This window comes from Lipophrys pholis (assembly GCF_963383615.2).
Source record: "Lipophrys pholis genome assembly, chromosome: 5".
NCBI classification, from domain to species: domain Eukaryota; kingdom Metazoa; phylum Chordata; class Actinopteri; order Blenniiformes; family Blenniidae; genus Lipophrys; species Lipophrys pholis.
This window is the reverse complement of record NC_137628.1, coordinates 2324308-2337118: the sequence shown is the minus strand read 5'-3', so window position 1 is coordinate 2337118 and position 12811 is coordinate 2324308. Positions and strand designations below refer to the sequence as shown.

At 47.9% G+C, this 12811-nt stretch overlaps 1 protein-coding gene across 1 annotated transcript in view; it reads right to left on the bottom strand.

Annotated features, from left to right (window-relative positions):
- Positions 1 to 363: 363 nt before the first annotated feature.
- Positions 364 to 12811, bottom strand: part of frmpd1a (FERM and PDZ domain containing 1a) — a gene marked incomplete at its 3' end in the record, with an annotated part of 57856 nt that continues 45408 nt past the window's right edge. Inside the window, exons 12-16 of the mRNA XM_080463563.1 lie at positions 12576 to 12795; positions 12309 to 12491; positions 10695 to 10839; positions 6095 to 7363; positions 364 to 3716 (exon numbers count right to left, since the gene is read on the bottom strand). Coding sequence (XP_080319689.1) covers positions 364 to 3716; positions 6095 to 7363; positions 10695 to 10839; positions 12309 to 12491; positions 12576 to 12795 — 5170 coding nt within the window. The remainder of the gene's footprint in view (positions 3717 to 6094; positions 7364 to 10694; positions 10840 to 12308; positions 12492 to 12575; positions 12796 to 12811) is intronic.

Here is a 12811-nt window from a genome sequence, read left to right as displayed (position 1 = left end):
ACTTAACTCAACTTAATCATCAACTCAATCAACCGATCAATAAATAAAGGTAAGAAGTAATATAGAATACATTCAAGTACATCAGATCCTCGATAGTGGAATGCAGGCGGATTCTGCTGTTGCAGCTTTCACCCCTTCACAGTCTGTCGGCGACGGCCTGGTTTGGGAGCTACAGTCCGTGCGAAGCGTTACGTCGGTTGTCACATGCACCTCGACGACCTCCGCCGCCGCCGCCGCCTGCACGCCAAGTACTGACGGGAGCTGAAGGGATCGTTCCTGCTCGCCATGCTGGTCACACTGCGCCGCTCCCTCCCTCGCCGGTGACCTCCTGTCTGTGGATCGCCACGGGGGTCGAAGGTCACGTCATAGCGCCGTGAGGGTGCGGAACAGCTGCGTGAGGCAGAAGACGGACGCGGTGAGCGCCGTGCACTGTTTGGCCAGCAGCTTGGTGCTCAGATCCTGGCAGCTGCGTTTGCTGCTCGCTCGCTCCGCCGCCAGACAGAAGTCCCTGAATGACCGGGCGACGTCGGCGAGGCCCGCCACGGCCTCCGCATTCCGGCGGTCGCACCTGTCGCACCCGGAGAACCAGAGACAGACGCCGGCGAGCTCCACCAGGGTCCGGAAGCTGTTGGCCAGCGAGCGCAGCATCTCCTCGGGGCTCTGTCCGACCCCCACCAGCTTCTGGCAGCCGGACATCAGCCGCCGCGCCTCCAGCTGCAGGACCCGCTTGTTCTCTGTGAAGTGGGCGGGGCAGGTGTCTCTGGGATGGCGCCCTCCGTAGCCTGCCACCGATCGGTCGACGATGCTGCTCTCCAGAATGGAGAGGAGCTGGTCCACGTCGACACGTAACACCTGGAACCCGGCGGGGGGCTCAGGGTAGCGCTGCTGGCCGAGCCGGCTGATGGTGTCCCTGTGCGAGTCGGAGCAGTCGGACAGCGGCGAGAGGAGCGGCGAGAGCTCAGAGGTGGAGCTGGAGAAGAGGATGGAACGGGGGAAGGAGGGGGAGTAGGTGGAGGAGGAGGTGGAGAGGAAGGAGGAAAGAGGGGCTGAGCTCATGAGAGGAAGACCCCCCCCGGAGGTCTGCGTCACGCCGCTGCTCTGCGTGCGGCAGGAGAACTCGTACACCGTCAGCTCGTCGTCGAACCCGTCCCCCGAACTGAAGCAGTTGGTGTAAACGGCCGGGCAGCCGCAGGCGTCCAGCGGCACCTGGACCCCTTCGGTCACCAACTCACATCCGGACGCCAGCACAGAGCCGCAGCTGATCTCAGGCTTGAGGGGGGCGGCGGAGACCACCTCGCCGGGGAGCTTGTTCTGGGACGGATCCTCACAGATGGTAAACACTCTGCAGCCTGACGAACGGCTTTTTGCTGAGTTTGAGTTCTGCTCCGAGGGTCTGCAGAGACCCATTAAAGGCCTGTCACTGCTGGTTCTTTGTGCTGTCGTAATGAGGAAAGGAAGACCGGGACCATTAAGGTTCTGCGTGGTCACCACGATCGGAGCGGGGACGGAAGGAGACTGACTGCTTGTTCTCTGTCCTGGACCGTCTTCCACTTTTGGCTCAGGAGCCTCTTTCACAGGACCAGGAGTGTCCGTGGTGAACTCTGAGGGTTCTGTTTGAAAGTGGCTCCTGATGGAGGCTGGAGGCTCAGTTATTGGTCCTGGTGTGTTCTTAAGAAGTCCGGAGAACAAGGACGGTTGGTGACTTTGGACTTTGGGCTCAGTCTGGACGGGAAACTGAGGACTAACTTCTGAACCTGAATGAAAACTCTTGGCTGAGTTCACCTCCACAGAATACTCCCCGTCCACCTCCGAGCCCGTGATCGTCGCGTCCGAATCGTCTGACTCCGCAGACTCGGCGATGGCCTCCTTTTCCAGGTCCACAGTCTGCGTGACATCGTGAACGTCGGTGACCTGGATGGTGATCTTTGAGGTTTCCTTGCCGCTGTCCTCGGACGGACTTTGTTCCACACTCTCGACGCCAGCTTGGTTGACGGTTTCCTGCGATCGCGACAGATAAAGAGGTAACATCTGAATCTTCCCTCTGAGAGTTGAGGCGGACAATCGTCCCATGAAGCTCGGGGAACACGGCTGAAACAGGAAGCGAGTTGGAGAAGGAGGCTCTTTGCGGATGTCCTGGATTGTAGATGTGTTTACCTTCGCTAAGCCTGGACTCGCTAAACTTTCATCAGCCTCGGGGCTCGACGAGGCCGAATCACTTCTGGGTTTGTCTTCCAGTTGATTTGAAGCGTTTTGAAGCTCAAACTCACTTTTCAATCGAGCGCCCGAGCTAAACGTCGGAGACGTGACGCTGGTCGCGGCTCCAAGCTTCGCCGTGATAGAGTTTATAGCTCGAGTGTAATCGGGGTCGGTGGAACGAAGTCTCCGAGGTTCAGTGCTCAGCGGGGATTTAACAATCATCTGTGAGTCGCTTTTACTGAGGCCGTGCTTTGTAGCTACATGCCCCTCATCTTTATTATCACTTAAACTCAAACCTCCAGAATCAGTCACTTCATCAGCGTCTTCGTCGAAGACGTTGTCTGAGTCGGTGCTGTCGGTAACGTCGTCGCTGGGGGTCGCAGAGGAAACAGACTTGTCCTCATTCACACTGGTTTCCAGTGATTGTGCTTCGGTCGTGTGGTTACTCGTGTGGGTGTGATTGGCTTCACGGCGTTCCTCAGAGTTTGAGCTTCCTGTGTTTTGGTCGGCTCCTTCGTCTTTCACCAAACAGCCACTTCCTGGTTCCTGAAGCAGCGGTGCCAGAGGTAGAGGAGACGATGGTGGCGGGGGAGGTGGAGAGTATGACAACCGCTTGGATTTCTTGAGCTCATGTTCAAGTATAAATTCATCTATATGTGTGTTCATGTCCGGGTCGTTGGGCTGGGACGGCAGAAGGCCGTTGCTTCCCTTCACCTTGACCTCTGGAGTCTTTGAGTCGTCGTCTGGTGACCGGGCGGCACCGAGGAGCAATCTCTGCTTCTCCTCAGTGTTCTCTGGTAAAAACATGTGACGGGTGAATGGCCCATTTCCAGTAACACTCTCTGGTTCATCCCTGTCTCCCTCCTCTCTCCCCTCACCCGTCTCCCCCTGTCCTCCACCCTCCTCCTCTCCGTCAGCCCTCCGGTCAGCACTCTCTTTCCCGTCTGGGTCCACCCGGCAGCGGACCACCGTGATGGCCGGAGAAACGGCTTTCACCAGGTCTGTGACTGATTTGGACTCCATGGCGTCCGGCTCCATCTCCATGTCCTGCTTCTTGGTCCTGGGGGAGGCCTGGGGGTCTCTGCCCTGCTCATGGGTCCGCGGGCCGGAGAGTGAGTCGGATCTGTGGGCGGAGAGTTTGGACAGGATGGGTTTGCACTCCAGCTGAGTCGGTTCTCCTTCAGAGTGGGTGAGCGAGGACACGGTGGGACTGGGATTCTGCGTCTGCTTCGACGGCTCGGGGTCTGAACTGAGCGTCTGGGTGCCGCCGGTCTCAGCCGGGAGGTTTCTATGAAGCCGGGTCACCTCCTGGGACTTCGGGTCCGGGTCGGGGTACGACACTCTGGAGGTGTATTCAGTTTCCATGTAAGAACGCCGCTTACGAGATCGTTTTCTGAGCTGGAGCAACGTCTCGTCTTCTTCTTGTGCTTTTCCGTCTTTGTCTGCGTCCGGCACAGATACCTGGATGTCACTAAGGCTGAGCGTGCTGAGGAAGTCCAGCTTCATCTCGGTGCAAACATCTGGAAGAAACAGACGTCTGTTAAAGAGAATCATGTCACTTACAGTAAAGTCCTGACAGTCAGGAAACATTGACGAGAAGAAGAGTGAAAACAAAAGCAGGATGTGATTTAAGTGTAAAAGAAGATAAATATGATTAAAATACGATGCCTAACATCTTCAAACTTCTTATTCTAGCAACAATTAATGAATAAAATGTAAAACAGACTAAATATAATGCGAGCAATGCATCAGTTGTCAGATCTTTATAGACTTTATAACCTTTATATGACATATTTTATTGTGAAAATGCAGCAAATGTTCTTCAGAATTTTCCTCAAGTTCTGCTGTATATAGACTGTATTGATCTGAATGACTTTTCGAAAGGGTGGGGGATGGGGGGTGGGGGGGCTGTTGTGTGGTCTAATAAATATTGTGATTTATTGCAGAAAACTTTAAAATTAGAATCTTGTAAAGAGGAGATCCGGTTATATTTGAACCATTAATCAAATTTGAGAAAGAAACTGAAGCATGTGGCTGTAATTTCTGATTGTTGTATTTAAATCTGTTTTAGAGCAATAATACACGTCACAGTTTAGTGAACTTCAACATGGATGAGATGATTCAGCGAGAAAGTATCACAAAATATTATAAAGCTTCATTAGATTAGTTTTTGTTTTTTTTTTAAATTGGAGGCTATAATTGCCATAATGCAAGCTTTTGGTTTATCTGGTAGAAACACAGAAATAAATGAGAAAACAATTAGGTTTCACTGTTATTCTATTTTCTAGATGCATTTGCAAATTCTGTCTCTAAATGCGTCCACCACCAGGTGGCAGCAAAGCAAGATTTACAATCTTTATTTTACTCTCCAACAGTGTGTGAGTGCAGGTCATGATGATATTATTATTTCTGATTCTTCAGAGCTGAAACAACTGAGTAGTTTAATAAAATCAGATGTGTTTATATTGAAATAAGGGCCATGATGAACGTCTAATAAAAAAAAAAAAAAAACGGTAGAGGAAGACGATTAATGAGTCTGACGGTTTCTGATTGTTTACAACTAAACACTACGAATCAACTCAGAAATCTGGACTGTAGTGACACCTTCACAGGTATGAGTTAAAAAAAACAACTCGGAAAGCTGACGACACTCAATGAAGCTTAAGTCTGAACTGATTTCCTGTGAGTCAAACTAGATACGTCAGAATCTTGTTACTGGTCGATAAAACAGGGGCGTCAAAACATAAAACCTGTCAATCAAACCAGCCTGCAAGAGGCTCCAATTCGGCCCTTACACTAAATGGTCGTTCCTGAATATATCTCTGATATAATCTATAATCTCTGATTAACTTGTATATCATGAAGTACCCGGACACTGCAGATCATCTGGATTAAAAAGAAATCCACCTAAATGAACCTTTTAATTTCCAGGATGATCTGATATCATCCGAAACTCAATTAAATTAGAATAAAATAATAGTCACATGGTTTAAAAAGCAGCTTAAAATCTACTTGACTGACTTTGTTTTTAATCCGATTTTATTTCATCTGATCACAGCTTATTAGTCTTTTATTGTGTCTTGATGTCTCTGCTATGGTGGCAAGTTTAAAGGCAAAAACAAACTTATTAGAATGTAAGGCTCTGTTTACATGGGGCGGCTCTCAACCCGAAGGTTGCAGGTCCGATTCCCCATTTCTCCCTGTACACAAAATTCCTCCCAATGGATGGACGTGCCGCCTTGCATGGCAAGTGCTTCCATTGGTGTGTGAGTGTGTGTGTGAACGGGTGAATGTGGTTACCTGTGTTGGGGAATGCTCAAGCAGTGGAAAAGCTCTCTAAAATAGAAATCCTTTGACCTTTTTTTTTTTTTTTAACAATGTTTCAAGTGAAAATGCCTCGTCTTTGCGTTGTCATTTCGTAAAAGTTTCATGTTCACGCGGCAACGTTTTGAAAACAATGAATGTTTCCACGGCAACGGCAGAAACGCTGAAAACAATGGAGTTTTTTTCATTTTGGGTGACTAGTGAGTGCTGTTGTTTGTTCTTTGTAATGAAACCACACACACATGCAGCAGAGAACAATCCGCTCTAAACATTAACAAAGGGAGGACACAGACATTCTAGTGGACAGACGACCAAGTTGGATTGTTATTACGGTGACTGTCAAAATAAAAGTACCAAGTCCGAGGAGAATATGGACTGTTCTGATTGTCCACATTGTGTTTTCAATGACTCCGAGCGTCGTCGTCGTGTAAATGGACAAAACAAAATTCAACAAAATGTCTGCATTTTCACTTGAAACGTTTTCACCGTGTTACCAGGGCCTAAGATGCAGTAAACATCTTAAAAAGCACAGAGATTGTTATTGTGATCATGTGATCATCAAGCTCGCAGTCACCTCGTGGCACGGCCCCCGACGTCGGGTCTTCAGGCGAGGTGAAGCCATCCCTGGCGTCGAAGAACTCGTCATCGGAGCTGCTGTCTCCAAAGCCGGGGGGCGGCTGCAGGATGGGGATGGCCGGGTCCTGGTTCCCCTCCCCCCTCCCCCCCGCGGCGCTCTGCGGGGGCTGGGACAGGCTGCGGGCGCTGTCGGGGGTGATGTTGGAGCAGATGTTGTAGTAGCAGCGAGCGTCACTTTGGTCGAAGTTGAAGACAAAGTCCAAGTGGGAGGAGGAAGGGGAGGACGGGGACATAGGACGCTCCTTTGAACTGCCGTCCGCGCTCAGACTTCCTGCTTTCCTCGCTGCCGCCTCCACTTCCTGTAACATCTTCCTCCTCCTCCTCCTCAGCTCGTCTTCTTCATCCTCCTCCTCGCTGGCCTCCGGAGGGCTCGGCAGGAAGTCCACGAGGCGGGAGAGCTCCGCGAAGCACAGCGAGCCGTCGTCAGAACAGAGACCACCTGCACAGTTCTGATGGGCGGAGTCGGGGGTGAGGAGGTGTGGATCTCCTCCGTCCCCCGACCTCCTGCAGGAGCCTGATCCTCCTCCTCCTCCTCCTCCTCCTCCTCCTGTGAGGTGCAGGAGGGGATGGGAGTGAGCCGGCGGCGGGGTGAGGAGGTGAGGCTGAGCGTGGCGCTGAGAGAAAGGGTGGAGGTGAAGGGAGGAGTGGATGTGAGTCGGGGCGTTCAGAAGGATGGAGGTAGAGGAGCAGGACAGCAAGTCGTCTTCCTCCAAAGCGTCCAGAGAGTCGCTGGACGGGCTGGTGAGGACACGAGAGTCCGTGTGACACGAGTCCGACGCTTCTGAGACAGACGGATGTTCGTCCACGGCTCGAACCTCTGATCCACCTCCAACCTGTCCTGAAATTTGTCCTTCAGTCCATCCCTCAGTCGGTCCCTCTGATGCTCCCTCTATCTGTCCACCATCCTTCACTTCTTCTGTCCGTCCCAGGTCTTCCCCTTTGCTCTCTTTACTCTGACCCGCTGCAGTTTTCTCCTTTTCGCTGACGTCGTCTTTCTCTTCTTTGACTTTCTTGTCGTCCCACGATCGTCCAATGGACTGTTTGCTGTCTCTCTTCCTCTGTCTGTCTTTTCTTTTCCTTCCGTCCGGGTCTGAGGACGACCGGCCGCGATGACAAGACCTCTCGTCTCGAGACTTCAGGCTGGCCAGCGGCTCGGTGCCCGGGTCCGAGGAGTCGTCCGAGTCGCTGCCGCAGCGCGACACGTAGCCTGAGGAGTCGAACCCACAGCAGAGAAACGATCACATGAAGGAAGAAAGTCATCATCACTGATGTGTTCTTAAAAATAAATATATAGTAAATAAATAACTACAGAGAAAAACAGACATGAGAATGTGGACATGGAAAAATGACAAAACAATATGCACATTGTATATATGAAGGATGGGAAATTACACTAGTGAAAATAATATAATTTTGGTTGTAAAACTGTCTATTTTATCTAATTATTAAGATTTATTTTTATTTACTCATTACAATTTCCAGTCTCTACCGAATGGCTGAGCTCCTCACTCTGTCACGAAGAGCAACGCCCACCACCCTGCGGAGAAAACGCATTTCGGCAGCTTGTACCCGCAGTCTCATTCTTTCGGTCATGACCCAGAGTTCATGACCGAAGGTGAGGGTGGGGATGTAGAGCGACCGGTAAACAGAGAGCTTTGCTTTATAGCTCACCTCCTCTTCACCACAACGGTCGGTTGTGGTGGTAGTGATCGCATTACTGCAGCCGCCTGTCCGAACCTGTGGCCGATCTCACGATCCTCCTCCTATCACTCGTGAACAAGACCCCGGGATACCTAAACTCCTCCACACCCCCTACCTGGAGAGGACATGCCATCCTTTTCTGTGAGAGGACCATAGACTTAAGAGTTGGAGGAGCTGATCCGCGTCCAAACCACTTCACACTCAGTGAGCCGTTCCAGTGAACGCCGGAGGACATGATGCCCTCCTGCACCTGGCTGCGCCTCGACACCCTGTCCATGAAAATCACCAACAAAATGGGTGACAAGGCGCCGCCCTGGCGGAGGCCGGCGTCCACCATGAACAAGTCCGTCTTAGTTCCAAGTATACGGACGCAGCTCTCACACCGGGAGTACAGAGACCAGATCGCCTGCAGCAGCGGTTCCGGTGCCCCGTACTCCCTTAGCACCTCCCACAAGACATCTCGGGGGACACGGCCATATGACTTCTCCAAGTCCACAAAACACCATGCAGACTGGATTGGCAAACTGCCACGTCCCCTCGATAATCTGCGAGAGGATGAAGAGCCGGTCCGTTGTTCCACGGCCAGGAAGGAATCCGCAGTGTTCCTCCTGTATCTGAGGTCCGACCATCGATCAGTCTCCTTTCCAGCACCCCCGCATGGACTTTCCCAGGGAGGCTGAGAAGTGTGATGCCCCGATAGCTGGCAGACACCACACCGGTCTGCCAGTCGGACGGTACATAAACATTATGGGATTGATTGATTGATTTATCAATTTATATATTTATTACTAGAATTATTATTATTTACAATTATTTATTACGAGAATAGATTTATTTATTTGACCTTTTTTTTTTTTTAATAATAGAGATAGTTAACAAAGGCAAAGAAAAGCAAAAACAAAGTAACGAGTGATTGTTGAGCTGAACCTTATCTATAAATGCATGAATAGATAAATTAATATAGAGAAATTCTAAAATTAATCTTTCTTTCTTACACTTTCATAGCTACATATATAAGAAAGGAATGACAAATAAACTAAACATAATAATAATAATAATAATAATAATAATAATAATAATAATAATAATAATAATAATAATAATAATAATAATAATAATAATAATAATTAGGGATGTCCTGATTCGATCGGTAGATATCGGATCGGGGCCGATATTGGTGATTTGTGAGTGATCGGGAATCGGCAAATCCAGCCGATCACCCCGCCGATCTAAAAAAAAAAAAAATGCGGTCCACAACGTCATCTAATAACCAGAACAATCAGGGACTAGAAGCTCCGGTCGAGCTGCAGAAGCTAGAAGCAGGTGGAGCGGGGCCATAGACCTATAAAACTAGAGTTATATATAGTGGTTTATGTGTTTCTGTGCAGAAGTCTACTTCTAAATTTCTATGTGGTCTGTCTTCTTCTGCTTTTTTATTGTGTTTGGTGAGTCACAGCGCCCCTAAAGGTCTGGCGTGTGTACTACATGGCCTGAAGCCTCGTGTTGAGCCGTGTTCATAGTGAGGTGTGGACAGAAGTTTTTTGGGAGACGGCCAGGGAGGAAAAAGATCGATTTTCGTTGCGTGGATGTTCCTCAGTTTACAACAACAACTAAAGAAAATAACTAAAATAAAGGATTTTAAAATAAAGGATAAGTACCCACAGGGGAGCGATACGGCAAAAAAAATAAGCCAGAAGGTTCCTCTAGTTTGAAGGGAGACTGAGATATTCTGAATAAGTTTCTGAGAGTACTATGTTCAGAGTACTTTTGTCAAACAAGTTTTACCACTTTGAAGTGGAATGAAGTGTTTATAATTCACATTGAAATGTAAATGTTTTGTGACAATTCAGGTCAAACCTCTCATACTGCTTTAAGTTAAACTGAAATTTAATACACAAAGAAAATACATTAGAGCCTAAGAGCATTTATGTTTAAGATTTATTTATTAATTTTTATTATTGTATTTGCACTTTTTTAGGACTTATTTCCAACCCAACCCGTTTCAAGTGGAATTGGGTTTTCTGATTGGTTTTACTGAATACTGTTTATGTTGTAGTTTTTTATAGTTTATATGTTAGTCAAACTGATTCACTGGGTTTCATTTTTATTTGCCACAAAATCCAGGTGAAGTTGTTTAAGTTAACATAAATAAGAGAAACAAGACTGCAGAGTGTAATTGTTTTTTTTTGTTGTTATGACTGAATAAAGTTTAAATAAGTTCTTAAGTCATTCTGAGAAGAATCTTGATTGAATAAGTGAGTTTACAACAATTTCTAGCTAAACAAAGCTTCTGCCAATAGTGCTTTTAACTTCAGACATCTTAGTCGCTCCAAAAATACACTATTGAGTATATTTGCAATAGCAATGTAAGTATCGGATCGGGAAAGTATCGGTTTTGGCCGATACTCAATTCTGAAAAATCGGATCGCTATCGGGGGCAAAAAAGTGTGATCGGGACATCCCTAATAATAATTAATAATACCAGTTTCTATGAGTTTACCACCATCAAGTATGGAGTGAATGAATAATTCAATGTAAAGTGTCTTTGAGTGTCCTGAAAAGTGTAATATAAAACCCCTGCATTATTAACATTATTATTTTGAATGAAGCCAGTCTGTTTTCTAATTATCTACTCATTCATAAATTTCCTCAATAGTTTATTTTTCGTGTTCTCCATGTTATCCTTGTTGTGGAGCATCCCGGTGCACGTGCAGCATTATTTCTACATCGTTCACCACATGCATCGTCTCTGTACCTTCCTCAGGGACAAACCTGCAGGAACAGATTATTCTAGAACATGCAGGTGTGTTCTCTGAACACGTGCACGGTCTCTGTACCTTCCTCCGCAGACACCCGGTGCTTCCTGGAATCGTCCGTCCAGGGAAAGATGTTGAGCCCGGGGTCGATGAACACTCGGCAGTACCCTGCGATCAGGCAGGACATGTCTTTGGCTGCGGCCGACTCCAACAGTAACGTGATGGGCTGAAAAGATGACACGAGATGAGACAAGGCAGTGGAAAAGCACTTCTGATAAAACAGCTGCGTCTCGCTTCCTGCAGAACAACAAACAAAGAAGAGGCCAAACAAATCACTGTAAACAAATATAGAAATGAATTCAGGAACAATTCAGTCGTTTATCTACTGAACTGTGCAACAAAGACGGATCGTATCATGTGGAAATCAAATCATCCATCCATCCATCCATCCATCCATCCATCCATCCATCCATCCATCCATCTCTCCATGTTATTAAACCGAGGGATTAGATTTGGAGCAGATTCCAGCTGATTCAGCTTGAAAGGAGGCTAAATCCTGAAGAGATCCTCAGTCCGTCACATTCACACCTATTTACTATTTACAGTCACTAATTCATATCAGACTAAAGTTTGAAATCAATTCATGCAAAGGCAGAAGATGGAAACAGAAGAAAGGCCAACAAGTCGGACTCCAAGCAGAGAATTATAAAACTGTGTAAAACCAGAGTGTCAAAAGGCCGACGGGCCAAAACCCGTCCCACGGGAGGCTCCGGTCCAGCCACCAAACCACCAAGGGAATGTAAACACTGATTCTTTAACAAATGTCGCTGATGCTGCCCTGAAAGCCGCCTGGCTGCTATCAAACCAGCGTCAAACCATGCTGTCAGGGGGAGTTTGTAAAAACTCCCAGAATGCAACAGCTAGAGGAGAAGTTTTCTGGACATTTTGCTTTATTTTACCAGAACGTTTAAATAAAATTCATGTTGAGATTGGAGTTTTTTTATATAGTCATTCATTGGTTTTGTGAAAATATAGACATTTTCATCATAGATAATCTGCAACACAACAAAGACAAACTTTAAAATTAAAGGTTATTATGGCACTATTTTACCGGTCCGGACCACTGAAGATGAAATTAGGCTGAACTGAAATGTGTTTAACATCCCTGGTGTAAAAGTTAATGAGAAGTATTAATTAATCGTAATTGTTTTCAAGATTTGGCAACATGTTTGATGACAAACGGCCCCCCGGGCTGAAGCCGGACCAGTAAAGTTGCCATTTTGTTCTGCTTGACCAGAAAGGGTGAAATTGACCAAGTTAACTAGAAAAACAAGGGTTTGAGATTCATTCACTGGCGATTGCAGCAGATATGAAGACATTACTGAGAATTTTCCTCACTGCTGGCAATTCAATTCAATTCAACTTCATTTATATAGCTCCACATACAACACAGTCATTTCTAGGTGCTTTTAACAGAGAGAAACCCAACTGAGGAGCATCACTGTGAGGGTCAATCAGTAAAACATGCAAATTAAGGCTGCAGAATGTATTGATCCACATCAGCTTGCATGGATCAGCCCCACAACGTGTCCTGCAGGACTGTGTCACTGGTGTGAGCACAGACTGACGTCTCTGACGTGTCTGGGGTGTTTGTTCGCTGGCTGTTCGAGCTCGGGCGAACCCTCTGCGTCTCACCTTGATGTCCTGCAGGTAGATCTTGACCAGGCTGACCTTGTCGGACTCCGGCAGCAGCTCGATGCGCGTGATGCAGGCGAACTCAGTGAGGATGGAGAGGATGCTCAGCTTGTGGTTGACCACCTGACTCACCCCATAGCGAGCCCCCACCAGCAGGGTCACCATGGACTCCCGGTCCTGGAGCTGCAACAGACAGATTTCAAGCTTTAATCCAGACGGTCTCAACAGAAACCAAACCCTGACCCTCCGCGTGGATCGGGACCTGACCATCATGGTGGCACTGAAGGATTTCCCTCCGAACGACTTGAGGTCGCTCAGCTCGTCCAGGTAGTTGATCCTGGCCTGATCTGCCGACGCGCCCTTCTGCTTGGGGTTGTGCTGCGACTGGCTCTTCTTCATGTGGTAGCCGATGGCCTTCCTCAGATCTTTCTCCCGCATGTTCCTCAGCAGCGTCGACGACACAAAGTTCTCGATGCCCCAGGTCTTCCTGCAGAGAAACGCAC